Source organism: Poecile atricapillus, chromosome 5 (assembly GCF_030490865.1).
Source record: "Poecile atricapillus isolate bPoeAtr1 chromosome 5, bPoeAtr1.hap1, whole genome shotgun sequence".
Classification (NCBI taxonomy): Eukaryota; Metazoa; Chordata; class Aves; order Passeriformes; family Paridae; genus Poecile; species Poecile atricapillus.
In genome coordinates, this window is record NC_081253.1 from 25,310,610 (window position 1) to 25,332,870 (window position 22,261).

A 22,261-nucleotide genomic window follows, 5' to 3' on the forward strand; every position below is an offset into this window, starting at 1 on the left:
ATTTGCCTTTTACTTGGCTGTGGTCAATAAAAACACCACCATAGCATGTTTAGAATATCAGCTGTGCTTTTCTGTTTGCAAGGGAAATGACATTCTGCACTAAAAGATTTTTTTCAGATATGGCATCTTACTAATCTGTACCTTTTCTTAAAAACACTTGAGAAAGTGTTGAATATGACTAAAATTGCAAAGGAAAATGCCATTGGAATGGTAAACACTTTGTGTTTACTCAAGCAGTAGGTTCTTGTGACATACACATGATGACAAGTTTTGCCCAGTAACCCACGCAGTAAACAGCTTTTCTGAGCTACTGTCTTCACTGTGTTGCAAAACAATTAATCTGCTTTAGGCTGTGCCTACTGCATTCTCCAGGAGCAATCCTACCAAGCATTTGTAGCTGGGGAAGGAAGGTCAAGGCACCTCAGTGAACTCGGTCTTGCTGCAACAACACAAAACATTTACTTCTGAAGAGGGTTCCCTTTTAAGCATCTGCATGCTCAGTGGTTGGGATCAGTCCTTCAGTGTTCTTGGGTAATTTGCAGAGGAGCTTTCAGCTAACAGATCTTTCCCCTCTATGTAACTCACAAACTGCTAACTCCTGATACAGGTTTCAGGAGAGGGAGCTATAGTATTCCACAGTGAGGACATTGCAAATCTGAGGATCAGATCAATTCACGACTAAATATGACCACTAAATGTGCAGCACTCCATTTAAATTTTGCTTTCCACTTTGCCAATGCTGTGCCTGCTCACTACTCATGTGTGCACTTTCTCTATCTCTTTACTGAACAGTACGTACCAGCATTTTTAATAATATGCATGGCAAGCCTTGTTAACAAATGTGATAGATGGTAAAGAATCTGACAGAAATCAATAATATCAAAGAAAGATGAATTTAAATAGTAGATGATGACAGCTTCTTCAGGTTAAAAATCAATAGTACAACATCTTGGATCAGGTCATTCTGGACAGGTGGTCTCCCATGAGTGAGACCTGAGGTACCTTCAGTGCAGCAAGAGGAAGAGGGGTGCCAACGTGTACTGGAAGAAGCCTGAGTGCTGTGTTTCTGGTTGGGGTGAACCTTGCACTTTGCAGAAATTTCACTGACATAAAGACTTTTTAAAAGTTCAGTCTTTTTGACTGCTGCAGGAATGTATCTCTATGTATTCCACAGAGACTGGGTTCCAAGTTCAGCAAGGACATGATTTCCTGAGGTAGGAGCTCTGTTCCTTGAAGAACAAGCAGAAGATAGAGTGCAGCCTATTGAGGCACCCTCTGTGCATGGCTCACCAATGCTCCCAGCCTCTCATCCCCAGCTAGGAATAGTATATACAGATACTCCAGATCTTTTATACTACTTGATGGGCCAGACTTGTGTTTTCTTTTACTACAAAAGGCATTTAAGAGCTGTAGGGGAGATTTCAAAGGTCACGAGTAGGTTACTAACTTCCGGAATTTATTTTTTTCCTATTTAGGTGTTTGTTTGTTTTTAAAATGTGTTGAATATTGCAAAAAATCTGTTAATTACATTCTCTGTTGTCACAGCTATCAACCTGCATCAGACAGTAATTCTGCTTTCTCCTTTCTTTAATTTTTTTAACCTAGCTGTGTCAACCCGAGGAGTCCTAGCACCTGTGTGTCCCATGTGCCTTTGGAGTTGAGTAATTAGTATTCTTAGAGCTCATCCTATTTAGGATCTCACTCAGCCATGCCCTGATCCTGAATACTTTCTCCAGTACAGTATAAACTGTAAGCCAGCGTGAAATAGTACAGTGCTGAGTTCAGCTGTCCTTGTGGGCAGATTAAACCTGCCCAAAGAGGGACAGAACAAGTGAATGATACCAAATACGTCTGAATCTCTAATCTTTGAGGTTCTTAAATTAAAAAAAAAATAACAAAACCAAATCCCAGATGTTCTGGTTTTTAAAATTTTTAACTGTCATGCTTTCATAGGTATAATATAAAAATAACATGTCCTTAAAGATCCACCAAAGTTGGTGTGAAAGGCTGTTTTCTTCTTGGATATAACTAAGAGTCCCATTTGTTTGATAAAGAGAAATCTATTTAGAGTCATGGATTTTTGATTGAAATTATAAATCCAAAGTTCTTAATACATGTAAACAGAGTGTACACTTATTCTGAATGTTTATTCTGAATGCTCTAGAACATCCATAAGTTTTAGGATGTACCAAAAAATTTTAAAGTAATACATAATGTGCGTGTGGGCTATTTGTTTTCACAAAGAAACCTGTTTTTCTTAGTATATAGATTTCATGTTCAGTTTAAAAATAAGTTTGTATATTTTCTTTGGCTTTCAGCCTACTTATAACTGTAAGTGCATTGATTTAATATGACAGCTCACCTGTCTGTCGTGATAGCTCTCAAAAAAATTCCTGCTCTGTTTTACAGTTGCTTAGGAAGACAACTCCTCCCTAGAGCACACAGGGTTATTTGAGGACAGCTATAAGTTACTTAAATTTTCCCTGTAAAAATGAAAGCCCATTCACTACTTCTGATTATTTTCTGAATCTAAAGGGCTTGGCTGCTTAATTTACTTATGCGTTTTGATTTTGTAGAAGTTCAAAAGACAATAAAAGTAGCCCTTTAATTATCTTTCTTTGTGTGTTAAGAGAATTGGAGGAAGTAGAAGATGGAACTGAAAGAGGAGTTAATTTCCTATGTATGCATTGTTGAGGTTTTTGGTAACCACCCTAATTAGCTTTTCTAACCAGCTTCACCAGATAAAAATGTATTTAAAACATCTTGCAGGAAGATTTTGTCACTGTTTCCCCATTTGATTAGTGAAGCAGGGGAATGTAGGAAAGAAAAACCCACAAATGCCTGTTGATGGTGTCTGTGTTATAAATACAGTAACGTGTAAATCTGTTACATTTGGGATCAGTGGTGGCTTGTTGTTCAGGGTCTTTCCATTTAATATCTAGAGAACATAAATTCATTATAGTGCCAGTGGTTTTGGAAGAACAGCTTACAAAAAAAAAAGCTTCCCAAAACTCACTCTGTCCCCTAATTAAAAAAAAAAAAACAAAATGTATAAACTTCTTTTCCAGTCTTATTCCATATTTAGCCAATCAGGCTAAGAATTATTGTATTTAGAGCAAATTGCTTCTCATTAATCATTGTGCAACTGCATAAAGGTTCATAACAACAAAAAAATATTCCTGTGTTATTAGGAAGCAGTGCCAGATTTTGTCTAAGGTCATTTGCAGTAATTGTGCTCCCTGTGAGAAGGCTTAGCTGTGCCATGTGGGTTCATGTTGTACCTAATGTGGTGTAACTGTGCTGCCACATCAAGGGTGATAGCAGAGCCCTGATGGGTTTCAGTGCATTCGTACTGATTCTTACATCAAATTAAATGATCATAAGACCATGGGTCAGCAATATCAGTCAGCTGGTGCCAGAGGAAGTTGTGGTACTAGGGAAAAATCATCTGAGGGTGGGAGGGCAGCATGAGAGGAAAGAGTTGGCTTTGTCATCTTATCCAGCAAATGTGTGCTCTCTAGGTCTGGTGCACAGGGAGAGATCAGAAGTGTCTTTCTCACTAGCAGTCTGCACTTGATCAGAAATACTGAATCTTTAACTCAGGGCAGTATCTGAAGTGGCCATTTGGTTCAGTTTCACGTGTTGTGTCCACACGGTAGGATTGGCACGCACACACAGCTCCCAGCTGGGGTGCTCTGAGTGGTGTGCCCAGGAGATGTCTGCTGATCCCGAGTGCTGGGGGTGTTCAGTACCACGGGAGGGGAGGGAGGCTTTTGGAAGATGGACACTGTTATGGAAAGAAGGAACACGGTCTGCTGAATTACAGACATTGCTAATTTTTTTAAGGTTCTAGTCAGTTCAAGTACCTTCCTTTTCAAGTCATGGTCACCCAGAATAGGTTTTTAATAGTGGTGTTTGAGGAAGGAAACTTCTTGATAAAATGAGCTGAGTTGCACTACTGATCACAATTGCTTTTGTTCTTTGTCAGAGAGGTTGTATGCAACTGAGGGAAGAAATCAGTCTATTTAAGTATTATTTGACTTGAAAGTTGCATTGTCCTTTCTGCGTGATCTTCATGTTTATAATGTGGCCACATGGAAAATTGAAGCAACTCACATGGAGTTTAAATTAAGATGTAAAATAACTTCACCTTACCTTTTTTTTATGATGAAGTCTCTCCTCCCTTGAAAGCTTATTCTTTAATATTCTAATTGATTTACTTGAAGGTTAACTTAGGAAAATGTCTAGTACTTGATTTATTTCCCTTTTAAAAAACCACAAATGCTAATCTAAAACAATGAAAGGATTTCATGGCTGTTTTACTTTTCATTTTATTTTCATATATTACTGAGCTTTGAGTCAAATATTTTTTCTACCCTTTCTGCTATCTGATCAATCAGGATTTTTTTTAATATGGAGAATTCTCTGAATAAGCTTATGAGATATGTTTCCCTGTGCTCTTTTTTAGTGAAATGACAAAAACAGTGGAGATTTCTGGGGAAGGTGGACCCTTGGGAATTCATGTAGTGCCCTTTTTTTCATCCTTGAGTGGAAGGTAAGATATTTTCTGCATTGCTCAAGAAGTATATAAATGAAAGGATTTCAGTTGTGCTTATCTTAAAATCCTAGTATTTACCAAAAGGAAGACAAAAATTAGTCTATGGCACTGTCTTCCATTGCCAAAATATTTACTAGTCCAAGTTCTTTATAAGGCAACCACAGAATCAGGTTGGAAAAGACCTCAGAGATACTTGAGTCCAGCCTTTGACTGATCTCCGTCTTGTCAACTAGACCACGGTAAGAAGTGCCGTGTCCAGTCACTTTCAATCAATACCAACAGCTTTGTTCATATGTGCCCTTCTTGTGGTTTCTGTTTTTATTCTCTGAATGGTAAACTGGACTTAGTAGTTTTGTGTGGTGTTGGGTTGGTTGTGTTGTGCTGTTGTGGGCTTATTTGTTTGTTTCTTGTTTTGTTTTTCTTAATTGAATATCTCTGCATAGGCTCTTTCTTAGTGACATACCAAACAAGAAGAGTCAAAAAAAATTTTTTTGCCTGCTCATATCTCATATTTTTCAAGCCATCTTTCAGATTTGATTGCATAGCATTTATAAAATGTGCTCTATACCATGAACCTTTCTTTGTCACAATACAATTACTTTAATTATAAATGATTTAACAAAGTCCATTGAGATCACAAAAGCCTATTATAGCAGCGTGCTCATATTGATGTGCTGTAGTTAAGACTGCGTCAGCATTTTCATTATAGCTGTTTTCCAAGCTATGTAACTTGGATGTGTTAAAAAAAAAAAAATCTAGGCTGAAATTTGACATACAGAGGCTTAGCCAGAGAGGTAATTTGACACTGGCAGCCGTGAATAAGAGATGTGAAATTGCCAGAGCCATAAATGACACTACGTTATAGTAAAATGGCTGCCTGTTACACAAAGCCAATTATTGCAAAAGTAAAAATTGTCTAATTCTTAAATGTTTCTTTACTTGTCAGCTTTCATGTAGGACAGAGAATGTGAAGGATTGAATTACCTTGTAAAGGTCTGTTTTCTTGGATAGATCTGGATTTGTAAGTGGACCCAAATTAATTCAGATTGTTTTATGTAGCAAAAAGGAAAATAGATGTCCATCTGCTGCCTGTAAAAATGGCATCATTGTCTCAAGAAGAAAGCTGGTCTTCGATGGCAACTGTTGGAGATCTGAGTTGTGTCCTTGGCTGAGTTGTGTCCTTGTGGGCTGCCTGTTTGCCTTGAGAAAGCCACTTGTGTTTGTTACCCACTCTGAAAGGCAGACCAGAGCTCTTTGATATAGGCATGCCATAAAGGTTGTTGTTTGTATACTGTATTTTAAGATCCTTCAGTAAAACAATTTTGATGAAATTGCAAACTATTAAAATCCGTAATTGTTGTGACTGAAACGTAGTTTTGTACTCAAGTATCGCTGTGTTGAGTTCAGCTTTTAAAGACTTGTAAGAAGAAGGGTTCCTAGGTCTACATTGTATTCATGTTCATATGTCCTTACTAACAAATGTTTTTGGGATCTGCTGGAGTAGAGAGGTCTTTGACAGATGGAACTACTGGTTGTTTAGGTAGCTGTCTTTACATTTTAGTGACCTATGGCAGATGTGTTCTGAAACATTTGTTAAAGCACTGGACTGATTTAAATGGCTTGACTGTCTTTTTTTAATCTAGCCTGAGACTAGATTATGAATGGTAACTCATCATAACATGAGAAAGTACAGAAGACCATCTTTTATTTCTTTTGGTGACATGATAGAATTTATGAGGACATGCTGGCCATGACTAACTGGGTCTGGTATTTCAACTGTAAAGTTATCATCTAATAAGGTAATGCTGGCTTTAGCCTGGTGCTGCTGCAGGCCAAAGTTTTTCTACAGGTCATTAAAACATTATATTAATTGACAAAATCTAAGTTAATACAGGAACTACAAAAGTAATAGAAATAATTTTCCCCCTTTATTTTACACTTAAATATCATTAAAACCAGGAAATTAAAATTTAATAGTACATTAAAATGCTAAAATTTAGGCTGTGGAAAAAAAGTAATGAAGGAATGAATTCAAGCTGCCTCGGTCTATGTAACTTGAGCCACGGTAGGCAGTACAGTACACACAAGTTTCAGACAAGTAGGCAATCCTATTGCATTATATTAATGCAGCATCTGAACACACAGGATTAGTGAGCAACCAACTTAATTTGTGATTTCATTTATTTCTTTAGTTTTACTGGTTTGTATTTTAACATAGTTGTATTTAATTAGTTCTTAGGGAAGGTTTTTGGTTGCCACTAGTTGGATGTCATCAAAAGGGCTGTAGCCCCTCACCACCACTGCCCTTTTTAATCCTTTAGGGAAGGATAACACTCATTGCAAGAGAGTCTTTATGCTATTAAATAACTTTTAAAATATATTTTAAATACCTCAAAGAACTGATACTCAGTAGAAACCAATTTTTTGTTTAGAATTGATAGGACAGAAGTACAAATTTTTTAATGTTGTTAGTAAATCTAAAATCAGATGCTCAGTCAGTATAGTGTCACTTGAAATAGTTAATGGCATACTGTGAATCTCTTGAATGGACTTAGGAGGGGCAGTCATGAATATGAGGCAAAAATATAGGACTTCTGTTTTGTGATTGGAGTGCTGGTACATTGAAAATTGCACATTAATATTTTATGTAGTATAACCAGTAGAAATGGTCTCTAAAGGTCATCTTTGATGACCATCTTTGATGCTGAAGTGGTATGGAAATTTAGTGGACAAAGTTTGATTTTAAAAGTTCTTCACAAACACGCAGTTGTCAGGATTTTTTGGACACTGTAGTGGTATCATTTGATATAGCTATGTTGAATTATAGTTTGCAATACAGAGGTGTTCCAGGTAGGTCAGGATTAGCCTAGTGCTCCCAACAGAGTTACCAACATTGGCATTTTGCACCACCCACACTGGCTCACTTACTGCATTATTCTGTGTAGGACCTCTGTTTCCACTTGTACATATCTCGTTAACAGACAGCTGGGGTGATGATGTGACACTGCTGTCCTGCCACATGAATGAGTAGTGTTGCTGCCTTGTATCAAAGCAAGGGGCTTGGCAACTGAAGAGTTTCAGGGATGTTTTCAGAAGTAGCAAAGTCAGTTATTTTTTTTGTCTCATTCTAACTCCTGTTTATTTTATTACAGTCAAGGTAGAAAGTTACTTTTAATCTGTTTGTGCTTTTCTTAGGAGCAGTGGCAGAAAAAAATATTGCGTAAGCTACACTACCATTTTTAACTGGAGAGGGATCTAGGTGTTTTCCTCTGTTTCTCCAAGTATGACCTACAGGACTTAATGCTTCCCAATTTCTAGCAAGTAGTAAAGCATTAGTGTACAGCAATTTTTTGTGGTATTTTTTGGAATCCCCTCCTTTTTCATTAATAAGTCAGCTGAAATCTTTCTCTAGGTGAAGCACTTCATATATAGAGAGGCAGTGTACTCTAAGATTCAATACACAGTAGAGATTAATATCTATTTTTAGTTGCTATAAATTCATATCAGCACAATAAGGATATTTTTCATCTATGTTTTGCTTTTAGGATGCTGGGACTCTTCATCCGTGGTATTGAAGAAAACAGCAGATCGAGGCGTGATGGTCTTTTCCATGAAAATGAATGCATTGTGAAGATAAACCACGTGGACCTTACAGATAAAACCTTTGCACAGTAAGTGCTGGTTTACTAATATTTTTAATCAGCCAGGATTTTATACAGTGCCCTGTTTGAGTGATTTGTAAAGGGATTAATACTTATTTCAAAAAAAATGCCTGTAAAATTGATATGTGACAGAAACTTCGTTGTTTTCTTTCTGAAATCTCCAAATAAGTGAAATTTGAGGAGTTTTAGTGAACTTACTGTGCTTACTTAATTTAATAGCCTTAAGTTTTGTAATTGTTACCTTCCCTTTCTAGTTCTTCCATCACTTTTACCATACTCGCTTTGTAATTTTTTCTTGATAAGACTTTCAGAATGAGTCAATCTCACAGCATGGTGTTTAATTTTCTTTTGCAAATGAAATAAGATTTTTTGTTGTGCTGCAGCTTTTTGAGCATGTATTTTTTTTAAAAAATACTTCTACTGTCAAACTATGATTGTTTGAGCTAAATGGAAAGTCTCACTTCTTATGGCTTTTATTAAAAGTCTGTTGACATTTGTTATCTATCTCAAATATTTAACTAACGAGTTGTTTTGATCATCTATGAATTAAAGTGGCATTGTTTCACAAAAGAATAGCCTCTCAAATTTCACATATACTTGCTGTAGTAATTAAATTGTAATTTGTTTTTGCTTTTAATCCATATGTTTAGACAACTGAGTGATTGTTTATAATATAACAGAAACCTATTGAGATGTCAAGGGAGTCGAGGCTTAACTTTCTAAACAGTAAGCCAAATGTTCAAGGCTTCTAGACTAAAATCAAATACATAATTTCACAGTTAGGAATAAATATTTGCAGAATAGGTTTTCATTAAACCAGTGTAGTTCTGTAGCATATTCTTGTTTCTGAGACTGCTTTTTCCCCTCCTGAAAGCTTTTCAGTTACAGCTTTCTGCATATTTGGTGGTAAAAGCATTCTACTGTGTTATAGTACATGTCATTGTTCCTTCCATGGAAATTCCTAAATAAGATATCAAATTTAGCAGAATGTAATTGTCAGTATCTTATTAAAACATTCATTGCCCCACTGTGCAATTTTGTAATGAAATTTTGCAAATCAGGTTTTGCTTGAGTTAAAACCTCTTTTCAAAATCATATCTGATCCTTTCTTTACAATGTGTTGTCTCCTCAGAGTGTTTGGTTTTTTTCTGTGTATTGTTTTTTTGAATTGTGTTTTCTTCTGAATGTAACTAGATCTCCAAAGATTTCAGCCCATGAGGTGTTTGTGGAGTGGAGGACTCTGCATGTTTTTCTGTAAGGTTTCTAGATTTTGGGGCAATCCAAAATACTTCAGGAAATTTCCTAGTTCTCTGTCAGGCTTTCCTTCAAAATGCAACATGCAGGATACTTTCTGAAAGCTTTTGTTAAGTTTTGGGGTTAGAAGGATTATTTACAGGAGTTAGCATAGAGAGATCGGTCTTGTTAGACACATCATTGGGAGAGAGAAAAGTGACTTAAAGGTAATTCAGAGCAGAGCCCAATTTTGCTGGGCAAAGTTTCCTTATGCTGCAAAGTCAAGTAGTGTGAAAAAATGCAGGAATTGTGGGCTCAATGTCTATTTGGGGACTGGTGGGGAATGTTTTGGATGAGCTCTAGCTTATTCCCAAGTCTTACATTGTTCTGCTGAATTTGGCTATTTTCCAAAATAGCCTTCTGCATCATCTCTCTTCCCTGGCTGTGGAGAATGGCTAAAGACTGACTCTTTCCAGGTTGAAATTAATCTCTGTAAACATGTCTTTTAGTTTTCATCTGGCATGACATAACTGTACTAACCTGACAGAAGTCCAAGTTACAGAAATCCAGTAATTGTAAAAGATACGACAAAGTATTGTTCCAATGACTCTTGACCCAGAAATAGCAATCAGATTCTCCTCCAAGAAGAAAATCTGTTGGCTAGTTTCAAATTGACATTTCTTCATAACCCTTGTAAAAGCTGTTTTAACACTTAGACTGTTACATGCTGTCTCTTTCTAATTTCAGCAGAGACTTTCTAGTACTGCTCCTGACAATTGCTTCTTCTGCAGCTGTAACAGCAGCAGCCTACTTTCTGTATTCCCATGTTTATAATAGCTATATATTGGGACTGTTGGTCTGCTTTTTCATTTGCTGCTAATCTATTCAATTACATTCTGTTGTGCTGCAGAGTTTCTAGCACCTCTTTTAACTGACTCCCTTATTTCTTTAAAGTATGCACTTGGGGTCTCAAGAAATACAAATTTCTCCATTCATTATTTTTTCCCTTTGAAGTGCAGCCAGTTATTTTGCCCCTGAAGACTGCATTTAGACTTTCCCATAGGATGTCTTGAGTGATTTCCACTAATTTTTGTTTGAAGGAGATCTTATGTTTTCTTTTGCATATATTTTAAATATTAATCTTTTGAAACTGAGTTATTAAATTACCTTGTAACATATGACTAAGTGGCTACTTGCAAAGATGAAGATGGGGTGTGAAAGAAACACAGTTAAAATTTTGCATCCTTTATGCTGGAAGTGTGCCATGGTTTCTACTATCAAGGTAAGGTCTGTCCTTGAGAACTTTGACAGGCTGTAGGTGAACAGATAACCTATAACCTCTGCAGATGCACTGGGGCACAGTCTGTTACAGCTCTGAAACAGATCCCTTGAGGGTGATGCTACAAGAATACCTTCCTACAACATTCCGCTCCCTCTGTTTTCCAAGTTTGAGGTTTCTCTCTGGCAGCATCGCCTGTCAATGAATGTTGCTGTTCTGACTCTTGATGCTCGTACACTCAGTATGGCAAGGATGGTTCTTTCCCACAGCAGTATCCATTGGGACTGACTCCTGACTTTAATGTCTTTGTGCTACAGAAAACCCTCTTAAAACAGCCTCTCCTTTTCACCACCTACAGCTGCAAGGTGGATATACTCTAGGTATAGAGTGTATTTATATAGCTCTGCTCATCTAGGAAAGCAGTTGGTGTGTTTTCAAGACATTTATATCTGCAGTGGCTTCCTTCCTGTGTCAATGTAAAAAAAATTAAAAAAAATAAATAAAAATTTCATAAATACTTTCAACATTGATTCCTGTTACTGAGTGTAAATCCAAAGCCAAGACTTCAGCAAAATACTGACTCAGACTGACAAACACACCACTGAAGGGTAGGAAATAAGTACAATGTTCTTAGGAGGACTCCATGATTTATTTAAAATTTCATGTAGCCATTTCTTCCCCTCTTGCCCCAGTTCAGCTAAGCAGAAGTTTTCAGTTTTTCATTCTCAAAATACGCTTCAGCATTGTACTGGACTGGTCTTCTGCAGTATGGAGGAAAGTCAGTCCACTTCAACAGGAGAGGAAAACATAGATAGAAGGAAGCCTCCTTTGTTCTTTTAGAATCCAAGGTTTGTAACATGACTTCATGGACCAAATCTACAGGTTATTCAAAATCCAGGGAAGGCTTTATGATCAGCTCTTTTGGCCAACTTGTCTTAATTGCCTTACGACGCACAGGTATCTGAGCACAGCATCACAACCATGGTATCAGTTCATAGAATCATAGAACAGTTTGGATTGGAAGGGACCTTAAAGATCATCTCATCTGTGGGTTCCAACCCCTCAAGCATGGACAGGGATGTCACCCACTAGGTCATGTTTTTCAGGGCCCCATCCAGCCTGGCCTTGAGCATTTCCAAGGATGGGGCATCCACAGCTTCCCTGGGTAACTTGTTCGAGTACCCTCTCAATAAAGAATTTCTTCTTAATGTCTGGGCTAAATCTTTTTCTTTTAACTTAAAACTGATTGCCCTGTCAGTATCAAGGGGAGTAGTTCCATTAAATGCTCTAACACAGTTTCTGGTGTTGCATTTGGGCACATCTGTAAAAACATTGATTATGTGAAGTCTGCATATCCACTTAGCAAAAGGTTACTGCTTGAAAGACGTGAGTAATATTGACCTATTTATTTAACCATTTATATAGAAACACAAATAATTGTGCTGTTTCAATCACTTTTTTAAAAACTCTTTTAGAAAAAAAGCTTTTTTTCTAATGTCTATGTATTCCATACTCCCAACCTATTTTATTCCTGTGGAATCAGCCACAGTTGCATTAGGGATTACAAAGGAATCTGAGAAGTAATTAGACTGGATTTGGAAAAAATGGAGAGTTGAGCTTGCTTGGAGTAGATGTATTCACCAGAACAATTGGTGATGAGTGCTCAGTGTGCCTCTATGCCAACAAGAAAATATGTAACAGACAAGCACTTGAATAAAACAGCAAGCTGTAATTTCAGCAGTCTTTTGATGAGCTTTTGCCATCAGAACTTCCCTTTCTGGTGCTCTTCATGAAGAAATGTGTTCATTAGTTTATTCTGGCTGATATGTTTTTGTACCAGCTTAGGGATTTTGACATATATGCTGCTCCTACTTGAAGTGTAAGGAAATGCTGTAGTTTTGAAATCTTACTTCATGTGAACTTTTCCAAAAAAATAATTCTGTAGATATGAACGTAAGGTAAATTTTCATCTTATTCTCTGTAAACAACTTTTTGTTCAAGTCTTCTAGTTTGTCATATGAATTTTCATACCTTTCTTTTAAAGGTCTCAGGACATCTTCCGTCAGGCAATGAAATTTCAAAGTGTCATCTTGGAAGTCCTTCCTCCATATAACCGAGAACAGTATGAGAAGTCTGCTATTGCTCCTCTTTGTATTCTGAATAATGAAGAAGGAGTTACAAAAACAAAAATTCCACCTCCTCTTCATCCAAAACCTGCTGTGAAAACAATTAATATTTCTGGAGCAAGCTTGGAGTCAGGTGTACAGGGAACACTGCAACAAGCTAAGAGCCCCAACCTCCCACGTCTGGGTAGAAAGCCTTCTTCTCCCTCACTGTCTCCACTTATGGGCTTTGGCAATAAGAGAAATGCAAAGAAAATAAAGATAGACCTGAAAAAAGGTAAGTCTTTGGAGATGGTATGATTAATTCAGTATCATATTCTCTGTAGTGATACCTTAACTTTTAATTTAATGAGTGACATTGAAAATACAATCTAGTTATTTACCATATAAAAGTTCCAAAACTCTCAAAAGGTACAGGAAAGTAATGTTTTTTACATTAATGAGAAATAATCTCATAATCTCATTTATGAGAAAGTGGGCTTTCTCATAAATTTTGGATATCTGTTATCCAGATTTACAGATTAGGACATCTCAGTTGCTGACTGTGGAAGCAATTCCATTAGCAACAAGTAATTGTAAGAGATAGTTTCACAACTATAGAATAAAAGTTTGAACTGTTTGCTGGTGGTGTTTATGATTTTATTCAACCTGTAAATTAACCACAACACTGTTATGACATTCTTGTAAAGATATGTTTAAAAATCTATCCTGCTCTGCTTCGTGTTTTCCAAGAGCTTGACCACAGATTTACCTGTCTTTCCCTTTTTATTTTCTGAAAACCTTTTTTTTTTTTTCCTATCATATTTATTCAGCTGTCAGGAGGCCAAATTTGTTTGTATATCTTTAATTGCTGCACCATGCAGCTGTCTGTCTTTGAATGGAATAACGGGTTTAGGAACATGCAGTAAAATGTTCTTAACCAATTTGCAATTAGCATTTGTATTTTCTATTTGATTTCTGGCTCTGATTTGGCTAAGAGTTTGATCCTAGAAGTGGCCCTTTTGAAAAGCTGTCTATAACTTTATTCTCATAAAACTGAATGTAATCAAGCTCTCATTTCTTAATATTTGTTGTTTCTTTACTTGAATCACTCCTTTTTTCTTCCGAACTCTTCAGCTTTGTGTTAAGAAAACCTACTTAAGATTTTTCCTATTCTAATGCTTTTGATTTTGAAACATTTATATTTTTAGAAATTATAGCAATGTGATACTGACATGATGATATCTTTGAAAACTATCACATGACTTGTAATACTGGTCAATATAAAAAGATTTTTATGGACCCTGCTATTCCCAGTGATTTTAGTGGCTTATGAGCAATACCTACTAATATTTGTTTTACTCCCTAATTATTTGTTATAACCTATCTGTTAACATTTGAGGTTGTTTATTTCCAAGCAGCAAACAACTTCACTAATGGAAGCTTAGGAGTACCACTTTGTTCTTCCTGAACAGCACATCATCAAGTTTTGCATTCAAATCATGCAATATTGTCCCCATTTACCAAGTTTCAGTAAAACTTAAGTTAGTAAAACTAGATTATATTTATGCTTATAAATAAACAATTCCAATTACTCTCATTCTATGAAAAACGATTGATATTAAAGTGAAGACTATTATTAAAATGACCTAAAGGAAAGGTAAATGCTTTAAAAAGAGAGTTCTTTCTTGTTTTTTATTATTGTGTGCTTATCCAAGTATTTCCATCTGTAGCTGTCGTAAGAGGGTATGTGTTTTGACATCAGTAGACTTCTTCTCTAGACCAGGCAGAAAATTGTCTCGTGTTTACAGCTTTTTGTTTGCTTTCTTTTCTTAGAGTTAACCTGGACGAGTCTCTGGAATATCTTATTGACATCGCTTGCTTACTTTTAATGATCATTGTTTACATGTTAAAATTTATTTTGTGTGTTCTTTGTCTGACATTCTAGGTCCAGAAGGACTTGGTTTCACGGTGGTTACCAGAGACTCTTCAGTACACGGTCCTGGTCCAATCTTTGTGAAGAATATTTTACCAAAAGGTGCAGCAGTAAAAGATGGTCGTTTGCAGTCAGGAGACAGAATCCTGGAGGTTAGGATAAACATCTGTTGTATTTGCATTGCTTAAAATTGATTGCCGCTTTTGTCATAAATCTTTTATTTTCTCATACACATTATTGATGTATAAAACAACAATTCTTGCCCTTGGTTTAAAAAAAAGTCACTCTCACAGCTTCTATGCCATTTGTTTGTCAACAAGTATTTTACACCATGAGGTGGAAAAATGGTTCTTTTTGCAAGAGTCCATGGGGTGTTTGAACAAGGAGAACCTGATAAGATCTTGGTTTTTAAAGCAGATAAATGTATCACTTTAGGACCAAAACATGTCTTGCCTCTTCAGCCACATCCAAAAATCTGCAGTTAATATCAAGCTGGTAAAATGCTTATTTTAAGACAATTTTTCTTAAATCGGTCTGTTGAAAGTTTTCAAGTATCTTGTGACTTACAATCTTATTATCTAATGGGTTGTTTCTAATTACTAACCTCAAAAAGTTCCTAAGGTAAACAGTTTTAATACTAAGGTCTTGTTTCTGCACTTTCATCTTCAAAGTGCTTTACAAACTAATTAAGCCTCACAAACCCCCTGCAAGGTGGGTAAGTACTACAGAGCTGGTTTAACAGATGGTGAAAATGAGGAGGAGAAAGGTTAAGTAATTTGTGTAGGGCCAGAGGGGAGACAGTATGGGAGCTGTTGCTGATTCTTTTTTGCTCTCAGTTACTGAATGACACCTGTGTTAGGTGAGGGGAACCTAATAGACCTGCTTGAAGGCAGTCAGAGATAAGATATCCTCTGTTCTTTTGTGGCTGGTAGGTGAATGGACGGGACATCACTGGCAGGACCCAGGAAGAGCTTGTAGCTATGCTGAGGAGCACAAAGCAAGGCGAGACTGTCTGTCTGATTGTGGCTCGGCAGGAGGAGGCCTTTCTACCTCGAGAGCTGGTAAACTTGTTATTCTTTCCCAAAGAGTGATTTTGAAACAATTCCATGGTTAAAAACTAGCCCAAGAAATAGGAAAGATGTCAGCTGAGAAATGCCAGCAAAAGGTTTGTTTCCAAGAAGTATTTACGCTTACATTTGATTTTGAGGGGTTTTTGATTTTCATCTACTGTAGATGCAATTCCACACAATCTGATTTTTCATCCCCAAAAATGACAGCAGAAGCATAACTCACAGGGGAATACTGTAAATTAATTTTGAAAGTGTGAGGTCAAGCATAACTAAAAATGGATTATTCTCTTTCAGAAAAGCAACAAGCTTTAAACCAGAAATTTAAAGTGCATGTAATGAGCCTGCAGCTTATCAGGAACAAGCTAGTGGAAGTAGCTGCCCCCAGGAGATGTCTCCTAAGCCAGGTGCCCAGCGTAGGAGTGGTGATGAATAGAATTCTGCTGCATTCCTCACAAATTTTGGAAGCAAGCTTTTCCTTGGCTGCTAGCCTTTGACTTAAGAGGCTTTTGCTTGTCTTTTTTCCATCTGAAGTGCTTAATTTTCACTTTTGTTTTTTCATTAACACTGGCATGAAACTGTTTTCTCTTTTCTCTCACATAGAGAACTGCAGCAGAGTAAAAGTGCTATCTGATACATGCTTGTTTCCCCTCAGAGAAGGTCATTTCTTTGGTTGCCTCTTCCTTATCTTGATTGATGGCTATACTTGACCTTTCAGCAAGTCCTCAGGATAAGGGAAGGACAGCATTTCCTGCTTTTGTCTCATTTTATCTCCTTCAAAGAACACAAACCGCCTTCATCCTTTGCTTAAGATGCTGCCTTCTTGCTTTTCCTTTAGACTGTTGTCAGGATCTTCTACAGAAATCCTCCATTATGTTTCCTCACAAAACATTGCTGACAGTTTTCCTCTTGTTTCCCTGTTACCAGTTGGACCTCGTTGAGGTCAGGGTTGCTTATTATAGATAGGATAGGGAACTGGAGAGGCGTTCAGGTTCTCTCATGTGAGTCTTTTCTCATGTGCCACTGGTGCCCACTTTTTCTTGTGAGCAGTTGTGAACTGTCTTAGCAAAACTGGTTTTGTATCCATTTTTCTCTTTCATTGTCTTATTTTTAAGGAGCATAATGGCAGTTTTCAGCCTTGTAATTGGGTGTTTGTTGTCAGTGATTCCCAAAGCACCAAAGTTGGTCATTGTGTTCCTCTGCTGAGTAAGCCCTGAGAGTCAGTGTCTGTGTGGATCAGAGAGAAATTTCTGAGTCTTAAAGTACTAATTATTATTATGTAGAATTTATTTTCAATCACCAGCTCTTCTAAGTAAGAGCTTACTTTTTGAAAACGCTACCAATTAAGTGGTTTTTTTTCTGGGTTTTTTAAGTTATAAAGCACATTACTTTGAAAATGTACTTTAAAAAGTATGCATTCTTCTCTTTTCTCTTCTGTTCCCCCAACAATATACATTATTATGTATTGTCATAGTGCAAATTCTGCTGGAAATCACTGTAGCAGTGTGTGGGTATAAAAGACTGGAAGAATCTAAAAGCTGTTTATAATTTTTACTTGCCACAATTGTGTGGTAATAAATTCTAGTCTCTACAGCAAGGATTAACTACCTCTCAAAAGGTGATTTACTTATGACTGGCATGATTGAAATCCAGGAAGTAGCCACATTTATCCTGCTGGCTTGACCTTCTCTTAGATTGCTTTCTCTGTGAAAGAAGGATGTACAAGTCATGGTCCTCACTGTAACAGTGATGATGTGGGAATTCTAATACTGCTCTGTGTTCCTCGTTATCTCAGTCAAGTACAACATAATACAAATGAGAATTACTGAAATACATTACATTAATTTATGGAACCAGCCCATCTAAATTAAAAAGCCCTTCAGCAACATCTGGTAGCTTACAGCAAAAGTGTGAGTTACCATCCCACTAAGCTACCAGATGTTGATGCTAGCACAATGCTTGTTAGAATTCATGAGGTGTCTGAGAACAGGCTCAACAAAGATTAAAAAAAAAAAAAAATAATAAAATTGGTTTAGCTTTTTTGTTTGGTTTCAGATTTAGCCATGATATTACATTGGACTAATCCTCTGCTACCTCAAAAGTTACAGTACTGTTTTATCAAAGAGGAGAAAAATGCCAGCACTTTAAATGTTTGTTTTTGGAAGGAAAAGCAGTGGATAATCCAATGTTTTTCAAGGACAGTTGTATCTGAGTGCCCTGACAGTGTAACATGCATGCAGAATTTACCTTGAATGCTTGGGGATTTTGTTAATGCCTGGCAATAATACGGTAATTGCTTTATCTCAGACTTGTTCTTGCTTTGAGCAGTTCTCTAGGGACTGTAATCTAGACGATTCCTTTAGATTCCCTGTTTCCTACTGAAATGAAAAGAAGGGCCACCTAGTAAATGTACCCACTCCCTACAGCTTCCTGTGCTAAAGATGCATCTGGAAGCTGGACCCACTTCCATGCACAAAACCATGCACAAAACCGCTTTTGAGCATGTTGCACCACTAGAACTGGGTTTTTATGTGGATTTGCTGGAGAAAATTTGATAAATGCATGGGCACAAAGCAAATAATGTAATAAAGTCACACTGGGTGGCATTTGGTTGCATGGGTCTATAATAATATAATTTAACTTTACCTTGTAATAAAGCTGTGGCTTGGGGAAAGCTTGGTCTCAGGAATATTTTCTCTTCAGTAAGATAGATGGGAACAGAGTTTCGGTGTTTTGTTACTGTGATCTGTGCTTATGAATTGCTAGTAAGTAGAAAAAATATATTCAGAGTAGCAAGCCTTTGCCACAGCAGCTGAGATGTGATAGGGATGAGCATAAATCAGTGTTGCAAAAAAGCATTATTAAATTATGAGGAATTGGGGCTTTGGTTACACTGGCCCATGAAACATCTGAGAGTTATACAATTACACTGTTTGTGCATAACAAGGGAAAATAATTGAAAACCCAGTATTTGTAGAGTTGTTACTCCTTTAAAAAAAGAGAAAAGGATGCTCAAATGAGATTTTTTTTTTTTAATATATATTGAAACAGATCAGTGAAGTAGAATTTGGAGCAACCACAGGCTGTCCTCCCTATTATCGAGTTAGCCAAATGTTCCCGGTAATTCATGCCAGCTGTTGACAATGTAGCAGCTAAGTAAGGAGCTGATTCCAAAACTCAGGGGGAAGATCTTGATTAGCTTAATTACCACAGTCTATGGAGTGGCCGGTGATTAGTGTGTTCTTTAAGGTGCATTTGGGTTTTAAACTGTGTAACACTCTTTTCTAGAGGATGGTGAATATTACAGAAAGAAACTGGTTTAACTGAATAGGCTTAGATTTTCCAGCTCCTCCCAAAGTCAATGGAATCCTCTTCAAACTGTGGCTATCATTCTGCTGTGTTTTGGAAATATGGTGTTTTGATCACGTGTGTCTGTTGCATCATGTTTTTTCTCTAGGGAAAATGTGTGATCTGAGAGTGCCATTTATTTATTTATTTACTTCTCTTTCTTTATCCCTGCATTGGTAAAACAGGGAAACTATTTGCATGAGAACAGCTCTGGTGCAACCCATTCTGTGCTATGATCCTTTGCAGTTCTTTATTCTGTATGATACACATGAGCAGAGGAACATGACTGTTCTGCAATTGTCAGAATTAGTATAACATCAAAAATATTTTATTGCATTTTTCTGTAAGTTAGAGCATATACATTGTAATTTTTGCATACCCTTTATTTTTTATTTTAAAGATCTCTTTGACTTACCAGTTGTAACTGTAATTGCTGTTCCTGTGGTTTCTTGGCATATTAACAAATTCCTGAAGAATGAGGGGTGAAAAGGAACAAGCCATCATTTTTATAACAATAGCTAAATGAGCAACAATGTACTAAACGTGGTATTGGTCTTTAAATCATTTTTTTACATTTGTATTATACAGGATGGAAGGAAGCAGGATGAGTGGCAAGTTCAATTAAGCATTTCTTTCTACTTACCATATGATTAACTTTTATGTTTTAGTCTTCCCCCAGTTAATTTCTTCCACTGCCTTGAACTTATATGCCTGAAGGAAAACCAGTTGGCCTATTTGTTTTAATATTCAAAGCTTAATTTCTATTACTTCCTTTTAATTGTTGCTTGCCTTTTTATGTGCAGGAAATAATAGGTGAAATTACAGCCTAGACTTAACCATTTTTGCACCTGTTTTTGTAGTTCAAAACTGTGATTCTAGTGCTGTTATCCAGTAATGGACAAATAATTTCAGTCAGAAAGTGATTCCAGCAAATACCATTTCTCTATTGTGTTACCTCCATTCTAAGGGAAATGAATTGGATAGGGAAAAAAAGAAGTATATATTGAATTTTAATAGCATACACAAGAAGGTGTTCTGTGTAATGAAGAGGGGATATTGTGAATGCACATATGGCACCTTTCATTATAAATATATACATAGTTTATGCATAGTTTATAAACTATGTAGATTTTTAAATATCCTAGGGGTTTTAAAGAAAAGTTTATTTTTGGACCTATTCTCTTCATCTGGAATAGTTGAGAAGCGAGTGTAGGTTGTGTCTATACAAATGTATATTTTTAAAGACATAACATTGTACAGTGCAGGCCCTCAAAGGTTTTCAGCTTCATGACATATTTCAGAAGATGGTTACAATTTCATTATGCCTTGGAGTACTGGAAACTGTTCTTCGAAGTTTGTTGATTAGTTGTCCTCTTTACAAAAGTCAGTGAGAGATCAGTGTTAAGAAGGAATGTGACAATCTTTCCTGTCACACTGAAAAGTATCTCTTTATCCAGGTTTCTGTGCAACTCCCTAATTTACCAAAAAGGAATAAATTGCTTGGTAATCTGTGTACCTTTAAAAACTGGTTGTTTTTTGAGCTCTCATATGCAGTGAAGAGTCCATAAAGGTGCCAGCACAGCAAATGTGATTTTTCCATGTGATAGCAGTTGCCAGCCTTTTTGAGGCCACAGAGACCTTATTGCATCTGGTCTACTATTGCTTTCTCTGTCAGGCCCTTCAGAGTGTTGTGATACAGCAGTGATTTGCCTTTCAGAGCCTACTGTTCCTATATTCCAGCAAATATGAGGAACCTTAAAAGGATGGTCTGAAAGACCTGGTCATTACCTTCATTGCCTGCAAAAACCTCTGATGGTGTTTCGCCTGCTGGTAAAGAATAAGTTAGAGAGGATACAAGTAAGGAGAGAAAAACATAATCTTACTTGTACGATGAGATAATATATTCGTAAGATGTTTGATGGGATTACTGCCCAAAATTCCTAGGTTTAGGAACCCTACCTCAGACCACTGGAAAATGAAAACTGATTACTTGATAATGTCTTGGCTCTAAAGTTGCCTGAAATTATTTGGAAGCCCACTTTAATGTATGAAATCATAAGTACATATACACCAGCATAGAGGCATATAAAATCTGGTCTTAATAGAAATTGAGTTTTCATATATTTTAGATGCATTTACCCAGGTCTATAGTATTTGCATTTAATAAAACCAGAATATTTGGGCAATTGTTAAATCCTGCTAACAAATGTAGTGCCTTGCCATTTACAAGGATCACCAGTTCTGTTCCATATACCATATGAACATTTCTAAAATCTTTCTGTCTCAGAATACATTTAAAACTTAGGGGAAAAAAAAGTTTTCCTAGGCTGACTTAATGTAAAACATATGCATGTGGTGTTTGAAGTAGACTTAAAAGAATTATACACTACTTATTGCTTTGTTTACCATACCTTTAAAACAGTAAGTGCTAAAATGAGAAAAGAGTTGGATTTGTGTATCACTGTGTTGTGACCCATGCCCGGAATGTTTTCTGAAATGATGCAGTAGCGGGAACCCTAAATTCACCCTGAAAATACCACGTAGGCTTCCATCTTGATGTGTGATAAGATTTTAGGCTCTAAGTGCCAAGTTGTTTTAACTGCCTAAGGCTCCAGCTCAGTAGGGTGCATAAGCCCTATTGAGTACACTTACCCCATACGTGGGCTGAAAATGGGTGTTTGCACAGAGAGCTGACCTTGACTGAGGACTGAGCTAGTGAATTTTTCTCTCTCTGTTTCCTACAATTATGTAACTTAAAAGGTTAAGTGAGACTGCATTTTTTAATATTGAGGAGCAGTGCACACCAAATTACAATTACAAAACTTTTACAAGGGCAGACCTTTTCCTTGGTGGGTTCTTGAACAGGTGAGTCAAGCAAACTGGGGAATCTCCATTTCTGAAATGCATTGTATCTGCATTTGCCTTGGATGAAGAGCTGAGTCTAGTTTTGTCAGTCTTTGAAGCTATAATTCCAGAGTCTACCTAATTCAAACCAGACACATTCTATCTAACATGACACAAATTTGTAGTGTACTGTCTTAATGTTAAAATTATCCAAGCATGTTATCATATATCT

General features: G+C 36.7%; 1 protein-coding gene across 5 annotated transcripts in view; it reads left to right on the forward strand.

Moving 5' to 3' along the window:
* Positions 1-22,261, forward strand: part of PARD3B (par-3 family cell polarity regulator beta) — a 393,890-nt gene that overhangs the window by 169,197 nt on the left and 202,432 nt on the right. For all 5 annotated transcript variants that reach the window (XM_058839501.1, XM_058839502.1, XM_058839498.1 and 2 more), the window contains exons 6-10: positions 4,469-4,555; positions 8,104-8,229; positions 12,777-13,132; positions 14,783-14,922; positions 15,703-15,831. In XM_058839501.1, coding sequence (XP_058695484.1) covers positions 4,469-4,555; positions 8,104-8,229; positions 12,777-13,132; positions 14,783-14,922; positions 15,703-15,831 — 838 coding nt within the window. The remainder of the gene's footprint in view (positions 1-4,468; positions 4,556-8,103; positions 8,230-12,776; positions 13,133-14,782; positions 14,923-15,702; positions 15,832-22,261) is intronic.